Source organism: Neoarius graeffei, chromosome 21 (genome assembly GCF_027579695.1).
Source record: "Neoarius graeffei isolate fNeoGra1 chromosome 21, fNeoGra1.pri, whole genome shotgun sequence".
Classification (NCBI taxonomy): Eukaryota; Metazoa; Chordata; class Actinopteri; order Siluriformes; family Ariidae; genus Neoarius; species Neoarius graeffei.
The window spans coordinates 23342976-23366027 of NC_083589.1; the positions used below are offsets into that span (position 1 = coordinate 23342976).

Here is a 23052-nt window from a genome sequence, read left to right on the forward strand (position 1 = left end):
AATATGATTTTCCCTTTTGCAATGATCTGTTATGGCTGACTTATAATTTTCCTGTTCTGCCTTTTCTTTTATTGTTCGGGTTTGTCTTGTAGCTGTCTCCTTTTCGCACTCTTTCTTATGCTCATTTTTTCTTGTGTTGAAACTCCTTCCTGTCTCCCCAATGTAAGTTTTATTGCATAATTGGCATGGAATCTCATATATGGTGTTGCATCTGTTGTCCGGATGTATTCTGTCTTTGGGATGAACCAGGATCTGACGGAGTCTTGTGTGTGGTTTGACAGGTGTGTTAATGTTGTATTTCCTCATTGCTCTTTGAATGCGTTCCGTTATTCCTCTGATGTATGGTAATGTCACTACTCCCCTGTGTTCTTGTTTGTTGGTTTGTTTTTTCTCTTTCTTCTGTGTTTTATTGTTTTTGACCTGTTCCACCCCTTTGGATATTGCCTATTGTGGATATTGACATGCCTTCAGTGCGTGTTGTATATGTTGTTCTTCCTGTTCTTTGTCCTGTGCATCTGTAATTATTGCTGTGCGTTCATGTAATGTTCTAACTACAGATATTTTGTGCATTATGGGGTGTTCGGAAGTCCAGTTTAAATATTGGTCGGTGTGTGGGGGTTTCCTGTGTACTTTTATTTTGATGTCCCCCTCTTCTGTGTGATGTATTTTTAAGTCCAAAAATGCTATTGACTGCTCCGTTTCCTCTTCATGTGTGAATTTTATATTGCTGGTATTGTCTATAGTATTGAGATGGTCGGTAAGTTGTTGAGTGTATCCCTTCTTTACTTTTTCCAATATGTCGTCCACATACCGTTTCCAGAGTGTTGGTCTGTATTCCACTGGTATTGTAGTGAGTGCTTTCTGCTCCAGGTCTTCCATGAAAAAGCCGCACATGATGGCTGATAGTGGGTCTCCCATGGCAAAACCTTCCTTTTGTCTGTAAATTGTGTTCCTGAACTGAAAGTATGTGGATGTGGCGATGAATTGAAGGAGTTGAGTTGAGATTCCATGCCAATTATGCAATAAAACTTACATTGGGGAGACAGGAAGGAGTTTCAACACAAGAAAAAATGAACATAAGAAAGAGTGAGAAAAGGAGACAGCTACAAGACAAACCCGAACAATAAAAGAAAAGGCACAACAGGAAAATTATAAGTCAGCCATAACAGATCATTGCAAAAGGGAAAATCATATTATGGACTGGGGGAATGCCAGAGTCATCCGCACAGAAGATAATAAACATCAGCGCTGGATCAGGGAGGCCATAGAGATCCGTAAGCGAAGTCCGAGGACCATCAACCGAGATGAGGGAGCATACATGCTCTCCCATACCTGGAGTGCCATCTTGCAGGGGACGAACTGACAGTAGAAGGCGTGACCAACCTGTCAATCCAGACAGGAAGGCCACGCCTTCGGAAACATCAGCTGATAAAAGATGCGTCACCAATAGCATCCGGTGACACTCTGAGGAAGATGACAGTCGTACGTCGAAACATGTCAGGTAAACAAACCTAAAAAATTAGATGTCTGATAAGAAAGAAAAAACTAACAAAACCTAAAAACATGTCTTTGGACTGTGGGGGAAACCAGAGCAAACCCACGCAGACACGGGGAGAACATGCAAACTCCACACAGAAAGGCCCTCGACCAGCTGCTGGGCTCAAACCCAGAACCTTCTTGCTGTGAGGCGACAGTGCTAACCACTACACTACTGTGCTGCCCCGGAGAACTGTCAAGATCAGCAAAATTTAAAGCACGACAGTGAAAAGTTAAAAATGGCGAGCTGTCAAGCAACTCTGAGGGGTCACTCAGCAGAATCATAGCACCGCTTCACCTGCTGTCCGACACAACTATCGACCTCAAGCAGTCTGTCAATTGATCTGTCGTTATTTCCCTACGGGCTCTACATGGCATCATGTTTAAGACAGCTGATGATACAGCATACGACTGTGCAGATGTGTCAGTGTAGCAGCCTTCTGCCATGTAGTGCAATTCCTCAGACAGACATGCTTCAAGTGCATGATCTTTTTAATGCTAACACTGAAAAAAGTATTCCTTGTATTATATAGGCTACTAATAGTGAAAGGTTTTCTTAAGAGTTAATTGTATAAAGTTGAAGGGTAAATCTCTGTTGTAGTCTATTTTAGTTTCTTCTCCAGTGTTTGTAAATTATTATTATTTTTTCTCTTTCCATTCTACTCATTGCCCCGAACGTGTTAAAAAGCTGACCTGACTGCATATAAAGAGATGTTATATGCAGTAAATGTAATGCAATGGCGGCTAAGTGACGTCAGTTTGCCAGTGACCGAGAGATGCTGCGCTGACGTCACGGCATACTGAGCGGCGCGCGCGTTTGGTCCAGCACTGCACAGCATCACGCGCATCCCTGTAATCTAAACCTCAAGTGTGTGTGTGTGTGTGTGTGTGTGTGTGTGTTGGGAGAGAGAGAGAGAGAGAGAGAGAGATGCTGTATGTTTTCACTGCGGGAAAAAAAGGAGCTTAAGTTTTTATAACCTGTATAAACTTCCTCTAATAAGGCAGCAGGGGGAAAGTGTCACACGGTAGTGTGAGTGCCATTGCTCTGCTCTCCGGTGTCAAGTGGCCTGTTTTTACACCTTCCTTCTAAATAAGGAAGCGGCCTGGTCAGCTATATGACCAGCGTCCCAAATTGGGACGCTTGTACCGAGTCCCATCCGGAGCAGCAGCTACTGCTTGGGTGCTCATCACATCACAACTTCCTCTGTGCCCCCTCCCCTCCCCTCCCCTCCGGATCGCGCGGGACAGTGCGTGAAGACAGAGTGATGTCACATGTCAGGGATGCTGGGGGCCTGGCAAGGTGTGATAGGTGTTCGGTGAGTGTGGGGCCACACACACGCACACACAAACTGAGCGGTCCGGCGTTGCCCCTAAAAGCAAAGAGGCGAAACATGCTAATCACTACTATCAGCACCGCCACAGCCACCGCACTTCGCAGCGCGCTCTTGCTCCGTCCCCCACTGACTCCGAGCTCGCGCTTCGCTCCTGAAACCCTGCTCCGTGACGCTAAAATAAGCTCGTGCAGCCATGCCGAAGGCAGGAAAACAGGAGGAGCGGTATTTTTAGCGCCGTGCGCTTCGCACCACGTGCCCCCGAGGTAAACCGGATGGCCATTGCGCGAAGGTCGCTCGTCAGTATGGTCCGCGAGGCCAGCGCGCGCTGGCCGCTCGCCGCTGTGCTCTTTCTGGGCTTGCTTACCGGGATCGGGCCGCCCAGCGCCAGCGCCATGAACGGGACTTGGCCCGAGCGCCGCTGGGAGAGCCTGCTGTCGCGCTCTGTGCTGGCCATCTCGGGCGAGAGGGCGGACACGAGCTGGGAGAGCGACTATTTGCTGGGCATCAAGCGCGTGCGGCGGCTCTACTGCAACGTGGGCATCGGGTTTCACCTGCAGGTCCTCCCAGATGGCCGGATCAACGGTGTGCACGACGAGAGCCAGTACAGTGAGTTTGCGTGCAGAAATTCCGTAACGCAACAACCCACACGCACATAAGCGCGCGCGCGCACGCGCACATCCCGGACGCACAGCTTCTTTCATTATATATATATATATATATATATATATATATATATATATATATATATATATATATATATATATATATATATATTCACATGTAATGCATTTATTTCGTGTAAAAAAAAAAAAGAAGTTAAGTATCCACATGACACGAATGCTTGACCGGATAGGCTATAGATAGACTGCAACTTGCAACTTATTTTTACACCGACTCCTTAATTCGGAAGTCCTGAATCCGCTGTGTCCTGTCCTGAGTGGACTTCTGTCTCTAAGATTCATTCTGTTTGATCTGAACGGGTCTTGGAACAAAGCCGCCGCCGCGCGCGCGCGCGCGTCCCTGCGCACTACCTGCGTGCGTGTTGCTGTTCCTGGTGCTGCAGGATGTGATGTGGTGTGATGTGAGCTCTAACGCTGTGCTTTGTGCTCAGGTCTGATCGAGATCTCTGCGGTGGAGCGCGGGGTGGTGAGTCTGTACGGCGTGAAGAGCGAGCTGTTCGTCGCCATGAGTAGCAGGGGAAGACTGTACGGCACGGTAGGTTCCTCCTTCCTCTTCACTCAGCATCCTTAAAGGCAGTGTTTCTCAATCCTCCTCATCTTCCTCCTCCTGCCCCTGCGTGCTGCATATATTTTTGTTACACTTCTCTAACACAGTTCTTCATCTCAAGGGCTTTTTATCAAGTGTGAGAGCAGCACAGATCACAACAACTGCGCTCTGTTTTTTTTATTTTTTTTATTCCCAATATAAAGATAACCTGAGAAGAAATCAACAGACTTCATTCACTGTTGTAACTCAAAGCTGAAGCAATGAACTTTCAATGACATTGGTAATTTTAATAGTATTCTAGCAGAAAATAATGTCCCATACAGCTCTTACCTACTCATTTTACTCATTTCAGCCAAATAAATGTTTTGTTAACGGACTGAAGTAGGTATTAGAGAAGTAGACGTGTTGGCTACTAAAGTGCACAGACTTGAAATTCTACTGAAACAACTGATGCTATGCATGATCAATAATCCACTGTTTTTTATACATATACAGCACCCTCCATGATTATTACCACCTTTCGTAAAGATTAGTAAAAAGCGTAAAGGAAAAAAATCCACTTTTTGGTGAAGTTGCTTCATCTCACACTGAAAAAATGAGAAAAATCCAACCTTTTATTGACACAAATTTATTCAGAGAAAAAACAAATCCCTCAAGAATTTTTTTTTTTTTTACAACAAATACACACGTGCCACTATTATTGGTACCGCAACATTTAATATTTTGTATAACCTCCTTTTACCAGTAAAACAGCACTGAGTCTCTCCTGTAACATTTTATAAGGTTGGAGATACAGAGCAGGGCATCTGAGCCCATTCCTCTTTACACAGTCTCTCCAGATCATCCGGGGCCTCGACCCTCTCCTGTGCTGTCTCCTCTTCAGCTCAGCCCACAGGGTTTCACTGGGGTTCAGGTCAGGGGACTGAGATGGCCAGGGCAGAAGCTTGATTCTGTCCTCAGTGAACCATTTTTGTGTTGGTTGTGTTGATATGCTTCAGATCATTGTCTTGCTGGAAGATCCAATGACTACCCTGTTTTAGTTTCCTGGCAGGGGCGCCAGATTCTGATTTAAAGTGTCCTGGTATTTCATGGAGGCCATGATGCCATGGACCCTAACAAGGTTTCAGGGCCTTTGGAGGAAAAACAGCCCCAAAACGTCACAGAACCTCCACCATATTTTATAGTAGGGATCGGGTTCTTTTCATTATAGCCATCCTTCTTTTTACACCAAACCCACCTTGAGTGTTTATTGCCAAAAAGCTCAATTTTTGTTCCATCAGACCATAGAACATGGCTCCAGTCAAAGTTGTCGTAGCGTTTCACAAACTTCAGGTGTTTATGTTTGTGGTTAACTGACAGAAACTGCTTTTTTCTCTCAGACATTCCAAATAATCTGTTGACATGGAGGTGGAGTCTGATGGTGGTTTTGGAGACTTGGAAACCACAAGATATTACTTTTTCTTGTAATTCACCAACAGTGATCCTTGGGGGATTTTTTTTTTTTTTTGCCTCCCTTACCCTCCTCACTGTACATGGGGGCAAAATAAACTTGGGTCCTCGTCCAGGTGAGTCTGTAACAGTTCCAGTTGGTGTCCACTTTTTTTATTATTGCTCTAACAGTAGAAATGGACATTTTCAGGTGAGGAGCTATTTTTATAGCCATTCCCTGACTTATGAAGGTCAGCACACTTCTCCTTCATTTGGTTTGTCTGTTCTCTTATCTTTCTCATTTTTATGGATGACTAAGCAAATTTGGCCTCTGTGTCACCTCATATTTGTCCCCCAGTTAATCAGGAAGTCATAGATTACAGCTTGAAAGTTCCTACACACTCCAGTCAACTCAAAAATGTACAATTTAAATGGGAAACATGCTTCAGTTACATTATGTTCACTATCATTTCCAGGGGTGCCAATAATAGTGGCACATTTGTTTTTGTGGAAAATATTTATTTCTTGATCAGGGGTTTGTTTTTCTCTGAATACATTTATTTCTATTAAAGGTTGGATTTGTCTCATTTTTTCAGTGTGAGATGAAGCAACTTCACCAAAAGGTGGATTTTTTCTAACCTTTTTTTAAAACTAATCTTTACAAGGGTTGCCAATAATTGTGAAGGGCACTGTAAATATATATATAATTGCTTTCATCAGAATGAAATTCATGGATGTTTTCCAAAAAAGTGCTTAAGATTTACTGTAAGTCTATCTTATGTCTTTGTAATCTGCAGATTTTGAAATACTCACTGTTTAGATTTCTTAATAGGTTAAATCTAGACCCATTAGGTTTCTTTGTCCCTTTGGGGGGACCCTTAATTGTACAACTGAGGGTCTCCCTGTCAGAAATGTATTCAAGCAGATCCCTTTTCGGATTCATGGATCAATATATTTAAATTCAGGACAGAATTTCCACTTCGGTAAAATATCTAAGATCAGCTAAAGGTAAGTCGGTAAATGATGGCAGATTTATGTTCAAGTCTATCCATCCATCCATTATCTGTAGCCACTTATCCTGTTCTACAGGGTCGCAGGCAAGCTGGAGCCTATCCCAGCTGACTATGGGCGAGAGGTGGGGTACATCCTGGAAAAGTTGCCAGGTCATCGCAGGGCAGACACATAGACACAGACAACCATTCACACTCACATTCACACCTACGGTCAATTTAGAGTCACCAGTTAACCTAACCTGCATGTCTTTGGACTGTGGGGGAATCCGGAGCACCCGGAGGAAACCCACGCAGACACGGGGAGAACATGCAAACTCCACACGGAAAGGCCCTCACTGGCTGCTGGGCTCGAACCCAGGACCTTCTTGCTGTGAAGCGATAGTACTAACCACTACACCACCGTGCCAACTATGTTCAAGTCTCATCTCATCTCATCTCATCTCATCTCATCTCATCTCATCTCATTATCTCTAGCCACTTTATCCTGTTCTACAGGGTCGCAGGCAAGCTGGAGCCTATCCCAGCTGACTACGGGCGAGAGGTGGGGTACACCCTGGACAAGTTGCCAGGTCATCACAGGGCAGACACAGAGACAAACAACCATTCACACCTACGGTCAATTTAGAGCCACCAATTAGCCTAACCTGCATGTCTTTGGACTGTGGGGGAAACCGGAGCACACGGAGGAAACCCACACAGACACGGGGAGAACATGCAAACTCCACACGGAAAGGCCCTTGCCAGCTGCTGGGCTTGAACCCAGGACCTTCTTGCTGTGAGGCGACAGTACTAACCACTACACCACCATGCCACCTATGTTCAAGTCATTAAATAGAAATATGTACAAACTTAATTCACTGTAGTCAATATGTAAAAGCTATATAAGGCCTTAATCACTTTTTAGAGTAAAGCTAAGCACCTTTGTAGGCTTTATTTTTTTAATATATATATATATTTTTTACAGCGTGTATAAGTAGGTGAACTTACATGTGGCAAATTAAATTGATCAATATTGTGTCTAAAACATTTATGCATGCATTTATTTTATTAATTCATCCATTTTCTGTACTGCTTATCCATTGAGGGTTGTAGGTGAGCTGGAGCCAATCCCAGCTGATATTGGGCGAGAGGTGGTACAGACCGCCAGATCGCCAGACTATCACAGTGCAAACACACAGAAACAGATAGCCATTCACAATTACTTTCACACTTGTATGGGTCATTTAAAGTAGCCAGTTAATCTAATCTTCATGTAAAATAATTCATGCATGAACACACACCATTAATAAACTCACCAAAGTAACAACATCTCATCTCATCTCATTATCTCTAGCCGCTTTATCCTTCTACAGGGTCGCAGGCAAGCTGGAGCCTATCCCAGCTGACTATGGGCGAAAGGCGGGGTACGCCCTGGACAAGTCGCCAGGTCATCACAGGGCTGACACATAGACACAGACAACCATTCACACTCACACCTACGGTCAATTTAGAGTCACCAGTTAACCTAACCTGCATGTCTTTGGACTGTGGGGGAAACCAGAGCACCCGGAGGAAACCCACGTGGACACGGGGAGAACATGCAAACTCCACACAGAAAGGCCCTCGCCGGCCCTGGGGCTCAAACCCAGGACCTTCTTGCTGTGAGGCGACAGCGCTAACCACTACACCACCGTCGCCCAAGTAACAACATTGTAAAAAAAAAGATCTCCAGTGTTACAGTATTCCTAGAAGTCCATCTGGAAACGAAGGGTTAACTAGTACATTAATTCAACACTGCAGTTATTGATGTGAAGGTCCTGGATAAGTGTGTCATGGTGAAAGTAGGATCCAGACTTTTCAAAGTTGCAAAAGTGCAAGACTGAAAAACTACTTCAGAAGCAAAACTACGGTACTCATGAAGTCCTTATTGCCCCGAATCACCCCTGAGTGATTTTCACATCATCTGTTCGCCGTCATTATAGCCTTGTTGAAAGTTTCAACATCCTTTACATGATATTCTCTCTTTAGTTGCGCAATTAAAACCAGGTCCCTTGTGACAAGCATGAACACCATGACCAAGACAGCTCGGCGTTTCAAATGTCAGGTCGAAGGAAAACATATTTGAGCATTGAACATGAAATGGAATGACGAATAGCTACCGAATAAATACAGTAATACATTCAAATATAATGTATTCAAATATATTGTGGACAACTGCTTTGGGATAAGGTTTAATCATTTAAACCGCATCTATGGACTTGTATATTATTCAGTAAATACAGTATAATAAAGGCTTTGCACAAATTTGGATTCATCAACAGGTCTTCAAGAGTTGAAGGTGCTAAATAAACAAGTGTTAAATCTTTTAATCTTCGTCGAGCTAGTTTTCTTTCTAAAGTATCTGAAATTCAGGATATTGAAGAAGGTGAACTTATCATTCAGCATTTGCAGGACGTTTGACCAAAATGCCCCGTGCAACCTGATCATTTTAAGGTCACTATTTACCACAAGCAAGAAACATGCCAGGATTCATATTAAAGATAATTTTATCATTTTTAATGTTCATTTCTGCAAGAAAAAGAAGTCTGTTAATTTATATACGCCGGAAAGAACTTGAAATATCCATGGGGTTTAATTGCCGCTAAAAGTAACCATTAAGGTCTTGCTGCCATTTTTATCACCTTGCAGCAGCCTGAGAGTTTACAGCATTAGCTCAGTCACAAAATGTCCAAACCCAGGAATGGATTCTGCTTATTCAAACATTTGTGTTGAAAAGACATTGCTACACTTTGCATTTTATTACCTGCATGACATTGACATTATCTTATCATTTGTCTAATTATACTGTATATATGACTTGTTCCTGTTCTTGTATTTGTGCTTTCCAGTCAAATTTTTTTCTTTATTTCTGTTACCTATAGCTTTCTTCATTGCTTTTCATTGCTACATAGTGCACGGCTGTCCATGTTTACCAGAAGGCTAAAATGTGTCAGGATTAGTTTTCATTAACAATCGTTCCTCGCTCCCTCTCTCACCCCTCTAAATTTGTCACACTCTGTGACCTCCTGACGCGAAGCCCACTTAAGATCCGACCTCATGTGCATATTTTCAACAAGCAGAAAGACTTAATTTAGCCACATTCAGAGTCAGCAACTTACCGTAAGTTCAGGAGGTACAGTGCTGTGCAAAAGTCTTAGGCACCCTTTTTTTCATGCAAACTTTGTGATAGATTTCTATTTTATGACTTCTACATTATCAAGTCAAAACATTACAAAACCATTTTAATGTTCACTTTTTTCCAGCACAAAATTAAATGTTACAGGAAAAAAAGGTTGTATCTGAGCAGCATGTTACATAAGAAGGCACTTTTCAGATGAAAAAAGAAAATATAATGAAGGCTGCTGGGTTTCGGTGCAAAATGAAGACGCGAGTGCAACAGTCAAAGTGTTCAGAAGAACTGTGGCTGGTTCTGGAAGATGCTCAGTAAAACCTACAGCTCATTTCCGCATAAAACTGCACTCATTGTACCTTAGACTACTATATATATATATATATATATATATATATATATATATATATATATATTTTTTTTTTTTTTTAAAGCAAAGGGTTGTCCCACACCAAATATTGACTTTGTTTCATTTATTATGCCTTACTGATTACTGTTTATAGTAATTTTTAATGTTGAAACATTTAATTTCATTAGTTTTTAAGCCATTTTTGGTCTACAGCATTTCTTTACATGTGCCTAAGACTTTTGCACAGAACTGTACGTCAGTATTTCTGCATATTCAGATTCTGATTACGCTCGGAGTACTTGAATTACAATTATACAAGAGCCATTTTTATTACATATTACAGTACTAACATTACCCGCATGCAGTTCATGTTGCTGTTCACAATGAATTTTATATTTGTGTGTAAACTGAACTAAAGCAAAAGCACTTTTTTATTGTTTTAAGCTTTAAAACAATCAGGGAGGGGATAGAAAATGTGGACTGACAAAGCAGAATGCATTTTCCCTCCTACTATGATGATAAAAAAAATAGTTTAGACAATTCTGCAGTAGAGAAAGATTCAAAAAATGATATAATAGTAATTGTGTACTATTTTAAGCATGTTAGTTCCGAATATTAGCTGGAAAGGATACTACTTGTGATAATCACACTAATGTCGCAAACATTTATTGGGTGCCAGGTTAAAAATATAGCACTTGATGCAGCATATTTTATTTTTATACAATGATGTGGAAGTAGTTTTATATTTCGTACCAGCAGAAAGCATTAAACTGAGGCAGGAAGAATTATTCTAAAGTCTTGTATTATTATTATTATTATTATTATTATTATTATTATTATTATTATTATTATTATTATGTATTTCTTACACAAATTAAACCTTTATTATGATATACCTATTGCTGCTGCACTACCAAATAGTTTACAGTTTACAATTGTGTATTTATTCTCCCGCACTCATGTCACGTTGTTGTGTGTTTGTACTTTATAGTCCTGTGCACTGTTATGTGTTAGCCCTGTAGAAATGATATTTCCTTCCAGTGTATACCAGTTATATAGAGAAATGACAACTCTCTCTCCTTTTGCATATGAGAAGACAGCTATAAGCGCTGGAGGTGCTATGCCTGTGAGGACTGGCAGAAACTCAGTTGGTGTAGGCCAGATGCATCCAGTGATGCTCCTACTCCATACTGGTGCTGCATACTCTACAGCACTGTAGACCAGGGTGAGGGCACTGGTTCTTATGGTAGATGTTCTTGCACCCCATGAGGAACCCACCAGGCAACGTAGGAGGTTGTTTCTTGAGGTCACCTTTAAACGCAGCGGCTCCAAGTGTTGTCTGTAAGTGAGCTGCCAGTTCAGTTTCACCCCTAGGTAGGTTGGAGTCGGGTTGTACGGGAGGAGTGAGCCATTGAGGTTGATCTGGAGTTGGCGGTTGGCCTCCCTGGTATTGAGGTGGAAGGCAGTTGAGGTGGTTTTAGCAGCGCTCAGCTTCAGTCTCCATCTCTTGAGATATGTTGCAAGTTGGACCATATCTGTCGAGAGTGTCTCCTCTACCCTGGGCTAGTTGCTGTCAGCATAAAGTAAGGCTAGGTCATCTGCGTAGCCATATTGTTGAGATGTTGTACAGGGTAAGTCGTTGATGTACAAGTTGAACAGCATTGGGGAGAGCACTGATCCTTGGGGGACTCCATTTCTGAGGCGCCGTGGCCTACTGGTCTGTCCGTTGCTAGTCTTAAGGAATGACAATTAATTTTATTATTATTTTTTAAATGACAATTAAAAAACCTAGTTGATTTGACTTTTGTGTGCCGATGCAGAAAAAATTGAACATTGAGGTTATGAAACTGTAATGTGTGTGCACAGTGAACTTATTCATGATTTCATTAAGTTGTTTCATTTATGCTTTTTTCTAAAGGAAACACGCCTTTGGTTTAGTGAATTGTCTGGCCAAGCAGTCATCTCATCTCATGTCCAGTTACAGCTCACTTTAAGTAGGCTTAAGAGGAGATAATTTACTTCATAGTTTTATGTGTGGCACATCAAGTGCAATCCTCAAGATAAGTGTAATCTCCGAATAAGATCCATACCAAATTGTGGGGATAGTTAAAAGGGATGGTCCATGAATCCATAATGTAATATATATATAGTGCTGTGAAAAAGTCTTAGGCACATGGAAAAAAAATGCTGTCGAGCAAAAATGGCTTAAAAATAATGAAATGAAATGTTTCAACACTAAAAAAAATACTATAAACAGTAAGCAGTAAGCCATAATAAATGAAACAAAAGTCAATATTTGGTGTGAGATGATCCTTTGCTTTAAAAAAAAAATAGTAGTCTGAGGTCCAATGAGTGCAGTTTTATGCGGAAATGAGCTGTAGGTTTTACTGAGCATCCTACAAAACCAGCCACAGTTCTTCTGGACACTTTGACTGTCACACTCGCTTCTTCATTTTGCCCCCAAACCCAGCAGCCTTCATTATGCTTTCTTTTTTAATCTGAGAAGTGCTCTCTTATTTAATATGCTGCTCAGACACAAACTTTTTTTTTCTGTAACGTTTAATTTTTGTGCTGGAAAACGAACGTTTGGACTCTAAAATGTTTTTGTAATGTTTTGACTCAATAATGTAGAAATCATAAAATAGAAATCTATAACAAAGTTTGTATGAAAAATAAACAGGGTACCTAAGATTTCTGTATTTAGACTGTATTTAGTATTACACTTGATTTCCATGCCACATTTGTGGGGGGTTTTTCTGTGTGTTTACGTTCAAAATGTATTTAAGATTGAAATATTGTGATTTAGTACTGCTCCTCACTGCAGGCCATACCACACAAGAAAAATGGACTTAAGTTGATAGATGGAAAGCTTTCATGGACAAAATGCTTGGGAAATTATCAACAAGGTAATACACTAAAAACTGGTCCTGTATCAGTTTACAGAACATGAGAAAAAAATGGAAAACTAACTGAAAAGGAGCATCAGTAGAGATTGCTTCTATGCATATCATTGTTTTGTCATCTGCGATGATCTGGCGACTTGTCCAGGGTGTATCCCACCTCTCGCCCATAGTCAGCTGGGATAGGCTTCAGCTTGCCTGCGACCCTGCACAGGATAAGTGGCTACAGATAATGGATGGATGGATGGATGGATGTTTTGTCATGCATTTGTTTGTTTGTTCCTAACGTAACTCAAAAAGTAATGAATGGATTTGGATGAAGTTTGGAGGAAAGGTGAGCTATGGGCCAACGAACAAGTGAGTAGATTTTGATGCAAGTCTGGATACGTATGCAGATCCAGGATTTTTTTTCTGTTCTCAACGTAACTCAAAAAGTAGTGAATGCATTTGGATAAAATTTAGTGTATAGCTTTAATATTACCCTAGGTTCAAGTGTTTTGATTTTGATGTTGATAACATGTGGCTTGGCGGAGTTATGAACTAGAAGTAGAAGTAGAAGTGCCCTTCTACTTATGTGTATGTTATGTATGTCAGTTGCAAATGTAAAACAAGCACCATTGAGCACCCTGACCATGATCTACAGTACTGTGCAAAAGTCTTAGGCACCCTATATTTTTCAGATAAACTTTGTTATATATTTCTATTTTATGACTTCTACATTGGGTGGCACGGTGGTGTAGTGGTTAGCGCTGTCGCCTCACAGCAAGAAGGTCCGGGTTCGAGCCCCGTGGCCAGCGAGGAACTTTCTGTGTGGAGTTTGCATGTTCTCCCCGTGTCCGCGTGGGTTTCCTCCGGGTGCTCCGGTTTCCCCCACAGTCCAAAGACATGCAGGTTAGGTTAACTGGTGACTCTAAATTGACCGTAGGTGTGAATGTGAGTGTGAATGGTTGTCTGTGTCTATGTGTCAGCCCTGTGATGACCTGGCAACTTGTCCAGGGTGTACCCCGCCTTTCGCCCGTAGTCAGCTGGGATAGGCTCCAGCTTGCCTGCGACCCTGTAGAACAGGATAAAGCGGCTAGAGATAATGAGATGAGACTTCTACGTTATCGAGTCACTACAAAAATATTTTAGAGTCCAAACGTTTGTTCATTTTCCAGCACAAAATTAAATGTTACAGAAAAAAAAGTTTGTATCTGAGCAGTATATTCCATAAGAGAGCACTTTTCAGAATAAAAAAGAAAACATAATGAAGGCTACTGGGTTTTGGTGCAAAATGAAGAAGTGAGTGTGACAGTCAAAGTGTCCAGAAGATCTGTGGCTGGTTCTGTAAGATGCTCAGTAAAACCCACAGCTCATTTCCGCATAAAACTGCACTCATTGGACCTGAGATTACTATATTTTTTTTTAAAGCAAAGGGTGTCTCATGCCAAATCTCATCTCATCTCATTATCTCTAGGCCGCTTTATCCTGTGGCTTACTGCTTACTGTTTATAGCATTTTTTTTTAAGTTGAAACATTTAATTTCATTATTTTTAAGACATTTTTGGTCTACAGCATTTCTTTCCATGTGCCTAAGACTTTTTGCATTTACAGTACTGTACCTCTCATGTTAATTCCAACAAAACGTGATCAATATGACGACAGAGTGTTTTACTGCGAACATCTCGATCACATGTCTCAGCCAAGAAAAGAGGTGAAATCGTACATTTAGTCTTGCATGTCACTTGTCTAAGACGTGCTTTTGCATATATTTTCAATCATCCGTGATTCTGATCTCATTTTGTCTCCTTTCTTTTCAGCCCACCTTTAAACACGAGTGCAAGTTCAAGGAAACCTTGCTGCCAAATAACTATAATGCCTACGAGTCTTCCGTTTACAAGGGATTCTATATCGCTCTCAGCAAACACGGCAGAGTGAAGAGAGGCAACAAGGCCAGCACCTCCATGACAGTCACTCACTTCCTCCCGCGAATATGAGCAAGACTGGCTCTCGTTTTGCACATGTGGTTTGCTCTGCAACATGGGAGACTCGAAACGACGAATACATACCCACCAAAAAGAGACTGCAAGAATACTCCTGCGATAATATTTATTGTGACTTTATATATGTATATTTGGATAGCCAACGTTTTTTTAATTTTTTTTTATTTTTATGTATGTGCCATTTTTGCTGCTTCAATTTCTTTTTCTTCTTCTTTTTTTTTTTTTTTACATTTATTGCTTGTGGATATGAAGGCATTGCCAGTCTCCTCACCTTACTCGGGTGCTTAAGAGGACATAAGGAAATCCTGGAACAGACGGAAGATGTCCTCTTCAGCTTTATACAGCCAAATGATTTTTTTTAATTACCTCAGAGCTGCTTATGGGTTAAATGGGATTCACGGAGTTAAGCAGAAAATGAATTTAACCCTTTTTTTGTCTATGCCAAAGCAAGCTTGATAGTTTCATTTGTGCTGTCAGGTTAAATCTACTAACATATCTAGCTCTTGTTTCATTCTGTTTTGTTTTTCTCTAGTTCTCCTGCCATGGAAATGTGAGAGCACTTAAAGCAATCCCTTTTTTGCTGCATGATGAGCTGAGGTGCCTTGGCATTCCTCCACGCTGCCCCTTTAACATGCATTCTCCGAACGCCCCAGGGAGTCAGAAATAGGGCTGACATGTTAGCCAGCGCTCTGGAGGGACTCTCCCACAGAGACTGGAGGGGGAGGTGGTTGTGGTGGTTGTGGTGGTAATGGTGGTGGTGGTGTGTGTGTGTGGGGGGGGGGTGTTGGGGAGTGATTGCTGTTCAATCTCAGCTTGATTTCACTTCTCTTTGACTAGAGAACTGGCCAGTCGGTGGGCTGAGTGGAGTGAATAAGTGACTCATATACACCGTTGACAATGACAGGCGCAACTTTGGTTCTCCCTTTTGTTTCCTGTGTCACCTCCGAACTAGGTTTAAAAAATATGGTGCAACACTTTCGTTTCCGGTGGCCAAGAGTTACTTTGTGCCTAGTGTACCTTTTGCTTGTGCACTCTAGTTTTTTGTTTGTTTGTTTAGAAAAACTTGTACAAGTGCATACTAAGAAGTATTTCCGTTCAAAATTCAAGACTGCGACACTGGTAATGCTTGTCACTGGAATGGCTGAAGATGGTACACTTGATATATACTAAAATAAGCTTGTTTTTATAGTATGTGTGTATGTGCTAGTCTACACAACCAATGAAACTGCTGTACATACCAAGAGCTCGGCCAAAAAATCTGGAAGCAAAGAGCTTGATGCTTCACTGTCTGCTGCTAATGGCAAAGCCTGTTTCAGATTGCACAAAGAGGCCATCAATGCTAGTGTCTCCTCTTAGTGGTGGGGTCGGGTGTGTGATGGTACAGGACATATTTATTTATTCATGTGTGTGAGGAGAGACAAGGAAAGAGAGAGAGAGAATGAGAGAGAGAGAGTGTGTAGGTGTGGTGTGGTGTGATGTGGAGCAGCTCGTGGCAGTGTCCCCAGGGAAGTGGGAGTGCATGTGACAAGCTGCAAGGCTAAGCTTCTCTGCTGCAGCTGCACTGCGGTGGCACAGTGCTGTCTAGAGACTACTGCTGCTGTTACCGGCAAATAAAATTACAGGGTTGCTGCTGTGGTGTTTGTATACAAAGACAGCCGTGGTTCTTTTCTACAAATTCAGTACGTCTGCCTTCGTTTGCTCAAAGCTAAGGCAGAGGTCATCCACTTTCCTCATCAAACCTTCGAGATATAGCTCTCTTTAAAGGGAACAGGGTAGGAACAGCACTATTTTAATCCAGACGAAGACATATGGGACGCTGCAGCCAGTTTTGTTTGTTCATTCTGCTGGAACTATGCGGCTCCCGACCAGGGGGTGGAGACGACAGCTTCTTAAATACCTGAGCACAGTGAGCATCATCACAGTTATTCCTGTAAAAACTCTACCGCTTGTTAGGCCTTGAGATTCCAGCCGTAACCCAGGCCAGCCCTGGTCAGATATCGGCCCATTTTTAGTTCATGGTCAGGGTCACAGACAAGCCCTGAACCCTGACATGCTCAGGGTCATTGAAGCCCATGAGTTAGCCATCATGTAACATAGATTCATCTTCAACTTCTAATCAAGGCCTGAGACTAAGGTGTAAACCTGTGTGAAGGTGCGTCCTGTGAAATATGCCCCAAAAGAACGTAGCCTATACATTACAGAGAAGAGTATTTCAATTTTGATAAACTCTTAAAGGTAGATGAGAAAGCGGTCCTTTTAACAAGTCTGTACATTTTAAGAAGAGATTTCTCAACGTTTCCCTAAATCCATCATCCCAAATAATCATGATTGCTTTCAATTGGTTATTGAATACGCTACAAGCAAGCAACAAATTATTACATGCCGTTGTATTTGGCTTTTTACCTCCAACAAAGAGGTAATGTTTTCGATTTGGCTTGTTTCTTTGCCTGTAAGCAGGATTGTGCAAAACCTCCCAATCTGATTTCCATGAAAGTTGGTGGAAGGGTGTAGCATGGGCCAAGTAAGAACCCAACAAATTTTGGAGAGGATCTGAGTTATGGTGCGGATCCACAAATTTATTTTCTCTTTTGCTAACATTGCGAGATATGGTATTTGGCCTTGGCCGATGTTGTCTGTACTCAAAAATGCCACACATTTTAAAATCCACTAGATAGCAGTAAAGTTCAAGAGTCATAAAACATAGCCAGTGTAGAAATACGATAACTCCATATCACAATCCACATTCACTGGTACCAGTAATCCTCTGCGATACACATATAGGCACATAATTCTAATAATTTTGGAAATATATCCAGACATAAAGTGGTTGCGGCTGCAGATTTGCATGTCATAGAAGAGTCTATTGTTGTCCTTGGTGGAGACAAGGCTGTGCTCTCCGAGTGCCCTTGTAGATTTATATGGTTACACTCCTCCCTGAGAGACAGCATGTGCTGAAGGTAGTGCGACTGTAGTGGTGGTGTTTCTGTAGCGAGTAAGCAGTTCTTTTCCACTTCTGGTTGTTAAAAATACTGTGTTTAGCACCATTCACATCTCTGACTCAAACTTTTTCTGTCCTTGTCCCTTGAAGCAGCCTTAGATATCATTTGCAGGAATTGGCTCCTGTCAAATCAGTGCTATTGTATGCAAGGTCCTCTATCTTATCATGTTCTATGAAAAAGCGTAGTACCACTCATGACAGTTTATAATCCATAGAGCTTTATACTAATGTCATATCATTGCCAGCCTGTGGAGAGTTTTTAGGTTTAGTCATGAATGAAACAAAGTGGTTGGGAATTCTCATCTGAATATATTTTATATGCTTTATATGTGCTTAGACTTAGATTTGCTCTGCAAATGTTCGTAAGATTTAAGCTCTTTGAATCACCAGGTGAATATTCACAGTACAGTTAGTGTGTCTTGAAGCTTAAACATACACCTCTCTGAAAACATATACCATCTTCAAATATGTACACTCACCGGCCACTTCAATAGGAACTTGTTCTTGATTCTAAGATCCCCATTCTTGGCTGCAGGAGTGGAACCCAATGTGGTCTTCTGCTGTTGCATGCTGAGATGCTTTTTTTCTCACCGTGGTTCTAAAGAGTTGCTATGAGTTACTATATCCTTCCTGGCAGCTTGAACCAATCTGACCATTTCCCTCTGACCTCTCTTATCAACAAGGCGTTTGTTTCCACCCACGGAACTGTCGCTCGCTCACTCACTCACTCACTCACTCACTCACTCACTCACTCACTCACTCACTCACTCACTCACTCACTCACTCACTCACTCAGTGTTTTTTGTTTTTCGCACCATTCTGTGTAAACTCCAGAGACTGTTGTGTGTGAAAATCCCAGGAGATCAGCAGTTTCTGAAATACTCAAACCAGTCCATTTGGCGCAAACCAACACCCATGCCACAGTGAAAGAAAGTCACACTTTGAGATCACAAGTTTTTCCCATTCTGATGTTTGAAGTGAACATTAACTGAAGCTCTTGATTTGTATCTGCATGATTTGATGCATCGTGCTGCTGATTAGAGAACTGCGTAAAACAGCAGGTGGATGGGTGTACCTAATAAAGTGGCCGGTGAGTGTATATCACCATTTACTGAGGAATAAGAATCACTGAGGTGTTTCATGCTGGTGGTTATCATGACTGCCTGTACAAGACTCTAAGTAGGCATTGTTTTGATGCAATGTTGCGTGTTACGAATCAAACTTAGAGTGCACACTCGAGTGCACTGTGTGTTAAACTCATAAAAGTGCTGCATGGTGGATCGTTCTCTCTCTAATCCAACAAATTTTTATATTATGCCACATCTGACCATGCTTCAGTTTTGGACAAATGTTCAGAAGGACGGAGAGTGATTACTTACAGGAGTCCCGGGAGCTGTAGCTGGCGTAGTGTGTCGAGTGAAGATTGAACCGGGTGCAGGAATGTTTGAGAATGGGAGCAATCCTGACTATCGATGTGCATGTCATGCAGATTTATTGAGACAGCTGTAAAAATGTTTATTGGGCATGCAATATGGAAGCCAGTTTCCTGTGAGATGTGGCCTGTCAACCTCAGGAGAGCTATGAATGTCTTTGTGAAATGTCCATTGTCAGGGCAAGCCCTCTGTTCTTTCATAACAAGCGACGCTCAACCCGTGGCTCAGGAATCTGTGGCGCACCAGGAATCAGAATGTTATGCGAGTCCTAGGATTTGGGACGTTGTTGTCCTCTGGAGCAAGAATGCATTGCTTTTTTATGGGTGCAGCTGAGCTTGTTGCTAGATATCCTTTCTGAGAAATACAGGGAAAAGCCATGTTTCTGAAGATGCATGTGGTATATTCACTGGAATTTCTTTTGCCGATGCAGATGGGATGAAGTCACTTGATTTATTTATTTATTTATTTATATATTTTGTAAGCGCTGCACCACTAACCACTTGTCTACATAGCATTTAGGTAGTATGTGAACTAAAACAAATTGAATTTTTCTGTCATACTAGTATACCTCAATTCAGCCAGACTGCACACACCAAATGGTGCACACATTCGCTAGAAATTTCAACAATTCTGAATTTCAACAAGTATTTACGTTTTGCGCACTGCATGGAAATGTTACAGTTCATCTACGTTCAAATGTGTTTGTTAATATGTCACTGGAAAGTTTATCAAGTTTGGAAACTGTGATAAGGGGGAGGATTTGCAAAATTTCAAATCTCTCTCTCTCTCTCTCTCTCTCTCTCTCCCTATTGTCTATTTCTCCCTGTTTCCTCTTCTTTCTCATTGTGTCCGTTTCACCCTCCATTCTCCTCTTCACTGTTAACATATACCTCACCTCCTGCCTTAGTTATGATTTCTTACAATGATTGTGAAGCAGTAGGAAACAGACGTCTTCAATCATTTGTTTCTGAAAACCAATGATGATACGTGTGCAAATGAAAATATTGGGGGGGAAAGTGGGTTTTCCTTTTATTTTTGTACGTATGTGCTGTGCACAGCAGTGTAACCATATTCCTGATACCAATAAAAAAGTTTGATTTTGTAACAAGTGTCCTTTTTTTGTATTATTTTCTACCCACAACTTTTTCAGCTTAAAAATTAATGTCCAACTGATTAGTAAAAGTCGAGGATGAGCAAATATTGTACTTGAATAGCTATTAGAAATTAAAAATCATAGTCATATAGAAGCAGAAATGCTAAATTTTCAGTGAAAGAACAAAACTAGTATAACTCTCTAACGACAGGTTCCTGACCCTGGTCCTGTCCTACGTCTATCACTGCTCTAAAACACCCACTTCAAATCAGGAAAGTCTGTTAACTATATTAACCTAATTGAAAAATTCTCTCTCTCTCTCTGTCCCTCTCTCTGGGACTTGTTACCGAACATCATAATCAATTCATGTTTGTATTAAAACGAATACAAAATCATCATCATCATATCTTGTCACACCATGCAGTGGTGTTTGCTTCCATCAGGTCTTCATCGGAGCATATACTGTAGATCCTAGTGGGCATCTATGGAGGATGTGGTCCATGGTCTGCAGTGTCCCAACACAGGGACATTCAGCACTGATGGTGAATTCCTACTTATGGAGATTATCTCCAGTTCTGCCCACTTTTGCTTTTGCTCTAAGCGTCTAGGTTGGTCAGCAGCTCCGATTTGGTAGCTGACACCTTTCTGTTTTAGCCAGCATTAACTTTTTCATCAGTTTGTGCTACAGTGGGATTGAACCATATGGGCTAGTCTTCGTGCCTCATGCAAATCAATGAGCCTTTGACACCCATGATCCTGTCACCGGTTCACCAGTTGTCCTTCCTTGGACCACTTTTGGTAGGTACTAACCACTGCATACCAGGAACACACCACAAGATGTGCCATTTTTGAGATGCTCAGACCCGTCATCTAGCCATCACAATTTGGCCCTTGTCAAAGTCACTCAGATCCTTACACTTATCCATTTTTCCTGCTTCCAACAAATCAACTTCAAGAACTGACTGTTCTCTTGCTGCCTAATATATCCCACCCCTTGACCAGTGCCATTGTAATGGGATAATGTTATTCTATGCACATTCACTGGATATGAGCAATCATGCGCTTTGATTGGCTACTCTACTACTAGGATATCAGCTCATATACTGTGAGTAGAGAAAACAAAATGGTGGAGCATGTTGCTGAACCAACATGCTCCACGAAATAAAAACTCTACTTGAAAACAACCCCCCCCCCAAAAAAAGCAACAAAATATGGAATAAAAGTATTTGATGGTAAGAATGTCTCATCTCATCTCATTATCTCTAGCCACTTTATCCTTCTACAGGGTCTCAGGCAAGCTGGAGCCTATCCCAGCTGACTACGGGCGAAAGGCAGGGTACACCCTGGACAAGTCGCCAGGTCATCACAGGGCTGACACATAGACACAGACAACCATTCACACCTACAGTCAATTTAGAGTTGCCAGTTAACCTAACCTGCATGTCTTTGGACTGTGGGGGAAACCGGAGCACCCGGAGGAAACCCACGCGGATACGGGGAGAACATGCAAACTCCGCACAGAAAGGCCCTCGCCAGCCACGGGGCTCGAACCCGGACCTTGTTGCTGTGAGGCGACAGCGCTAACCACTACACCACCGTGCCACCCTGGTAAGAATGTATTTTTTATTTTTCAATAATTATTATTATAGCATTTCTCACAAATTGCTCCTGTCATTTCGTCGGTTTGTTTACATTCTCAGTGGAAATGATTTTGTCGGACGTTTTGTACAAAATTTTTATTTATCAAATTTGCAAAAAAATAAAAATAAAAATGCTCTGTTTCTCAAAATCCAGTGAATGTGGATAGAATAAAACAATTATTCCACTCAATCTCATCGTACATGGCTTATAGCCAACTCAGTGCCTCGTCGGCTATCGGCTCATGTATGACTAGATTTCATGGAATAACTGTTCAGTACACCACTCAGTGGTCATAATGTTATGGCTGATCAGTGTATAGGTTATATCGTTACATTAGGCATTTATTCATACTAGTGTAGACTACTCATATTAACACTGTTAAAATTTTAACTGCAAGACTGAATACCGTATCTCCGAAAAATAGCATTTCATTCACAAAATCACAAGAGAAAACTAAGTACTGTACAAGTTTTCTCAAAGTGTATCATAAAAAATAAGTACCACAACCAAGCAATGGGACAGGGTGACAAATATAGTCCACCTCTTTATCACAAGTGTGACAAATGTACATTGATAGTCATACTGTAAAAAATAACTCATCTTCTCAACTTTAAAAAAGCATCTCATTACAAAAACAGTTTATGCAACTTTTTACTGATGCAATCTGTTAGCGAATAAATCTCTCTCTCTCTCTCTCTCTCTCTCTCTCGCTTTGCTGAACAAGCTCAAATGTTGTGTTGAGTAACAAAATAAAATTAGGATTTAAATTTCAAAAGCTAACAACAACTTGTTCAGCCAAAACTACCTCACTGGTATAGATAAGTGAAAAAGAAAACTGCTTATTCAGGTGATGAATATAATTATATTGTATTGTGCAAACTCAAAAGGCTTACATTAATCAGATACTGAAGAAATTTTAATGCTGAGAATTCATTAAAAATATCCCATTTTGAACATGTTCAGAAGTGTT

At 41.4% G+C, this 23052-nt stretch overlaps 1 protein-coding gene across 1 annotated transcript; it reads left to right on the forward strand.

The window, feature by feature from the left end:
* Positions 1–3142: 3142 nt before the first annotated feature.
* On the forward strand, positions 3143–14945 carry fgf6b (fibroblast growth factor 6b). Its single transcript, XM_060903592.1, has 3 exons — positions 3143–3476; positions 3982–4085; positions 14735–14945. Exons 1-3 carry the CDS (start codon positions 3143–3145, stop codon positions 14909–14911), a joined length of 615 nt encoding a protein of 204 aa, XP_060759575.1. The 3' UTR covers positions 14912–14945.
* Positions 14946–23052: the final 8107 nt, after the last annotated feature.